This window comes from Pinus tabuliformis, chromosome 4_1 (genome assembly GCF_031772625.1).
Source record: "Pinus tabuliformis cultivar Carrire ecotype Pingquan chromosome 4_1, CPIR1, whole genome shotgun sequence".
Taxonomy (NCBI): Eukaryota; Viridiplantae; Streptophyta; class Pinopsida; order Pinales; family Pinaceae; genus Pinus; species Pinus tabuliformis.
Window position 1 is genome coordinate 309,282 of NC_142303.1, and position 1,897 is coordinate 311,178.

At 41.2% G+C, this 1,897-nt stretch overlaps 1 protein-coding gene across 1 annotated transcript; it reads left to right on the plus strand.

The window, feature by feature from the left end:
- The first annotated feature begins 637 nt into the window (after positions 1 to 637).
- LOC149173950 (uncharacterized) lies at positions 638 to 1,519 on the plus strand. Its single transcript, XM_089423888.1, has one exon. The coding sequence runs from the start codon at positions 638 to 640 to the stop codon at positions 1,517 to 1,519; it is 882 nt and encodes a 293-aa protein (XP_089280014.1).
- The last annotated feature ends 378 nt before the right edge of the window (positions 1,520 to 1,897 follow it).

A 1,897-nucleotide genomic window follows, 5' to 3' on the forward strand; every position in this document is an offset into this window, starting at 1 on the left:
TAACATAACATTTTAAGATAAAAAATACAATTAGTAACTATTTTTAATAAATATTACTACCACAACAATAATAATGTGATTAATGCAAAATTTTATTATAATTTATTTTCATTAACGTTAATAAAAATATCCGTTAACATCATTAATCATTTAAAATATTAAATCAATATAATAACTATAATTAATAAATATTTCTACCACACCAATAATAATATTATTGATGCAAAATTTTATAATAACTTATTTTCATTAATGCTAATAAATTAATATGTTTTTAAAAAATATCCATTAACATCATTAATCATTAAACATATTAAATCAATATAATTAAATCATCTCCGCATGTCGATAAGTAAAAGAGCCCATATACAATGAAAAGATTTTAGGGCATATAAGTTTACACCTTCACGCGGTTGACCCTGTTAGTAGAGATTATAATCTCGAAGCAAAGAGGAGTTTTTTTTATTTCTAATGAAAATTAGCATAGCACATATTTAAAAATAAACATATTTAGCCATTTTAAAATAGAACATTAAAACAAATTTCTGAATCTGGCCCAAGCTAGGGTTCTGAGACCGCTGCGCCGTCCTGGCTTCTGCGCCCCAGCGCACAGCTCCCCCCCTCCCTCTGCTGTCAGATGGAGGCCCCTGAGGGCCCTTCTCCCCCTGCGGATCCGCCCCCTGAAGTTTCAGCATTCATGAACCTGATAGCGAATGGATCAGTTCGGCAACCTTCAGTGACCCAGCAAAAATTCATAAAAAGGTTGGAATCTATCCCTTCTGTTGCCCTGCCAGAGGAGGATACCTGCAAAGCTGCTCTGAACCTGGCTGAAAGAGGCCTTATTGGCCAGTTTACAGGCCTATGGCCCTCTCCCAAATCTGTGGAGGAATGGACCCAAAGAAACTGGCAATCTCTCATAAAAAATGGAGTGAAGAGCTACTTCGTGGGCAAAGGGTACTTCGTCTTTGTCTTTGAATGCTCAGAAGACAGAAGCCTAATATTCAGAAATGGTCCCTACTTCATGGGGCCGCAGGGACTCTACCTAAATCAATGGAATCCAGACTTTGATCCCTCTCAAGATGTTCCATCCGCGGTGCCGGTGTGGGTAAGACTTCCCCATCTGCCCCTCCACTGTTTGAACCAAAAATCGTTTCAGACCATTGGGAACGCTCTAGGAAAGTATATAGACCAGGCAGTAAGAAGAGATCAATACTCTTGTGCGCGCATCTGCGTCGAAGTGGATCTCGAAGAAGGATTGCCGGAAGCGATCAAGCTCACGGTGGCAGGATGGTCGCACATCCAAGAGCTTGATTACGAACAGCTCCCATTTAAATGCAGACACTGTCATGGCTATGGCCACTTCGCCAAGAACTGTAAGAAGAAAGCAGAGGAACAGGCTGAGAAACAGAATGGAGAACAATGGACCTTAGTCCAAAGATCAGTCCAAGCAAAGAAAAACACAGGAAAAAGCATTCCAACAAGTGACAGGAACAATGATACCCCAGCTCAGGAAACATGAGATAACGAAAAAGGATCTGAGGAGGCACAACCAGATCCGCCGACCAAAGTTCAGGCTAATGAGAATCTTGAGGAAACCCCACCAAAAAATAAAGAGGTAGGAGGCGACATCCACACGGAAGCCAATCAAGGCAGCCCCTCAAGCCCCACGTATGCTGACATCGCGAAGAAAAAGCCAGCTATAAGCTCTGAGTCTTCAGAAGAAGAACTCTTTGAGAGGCCATTAAAAAGACCAGGAAGGAAATCCCGTAAAGAAAAAAGAGAAGAAGAAGCAGAAAGGCTCAAAACCCAAGGGAGCCAATCCACGATAGAAATGACAATCGGGAGAAGTAACAGGCCCAGGAATTCCAAGGGCGGTTCCACCCCAAGCATAGGTAAA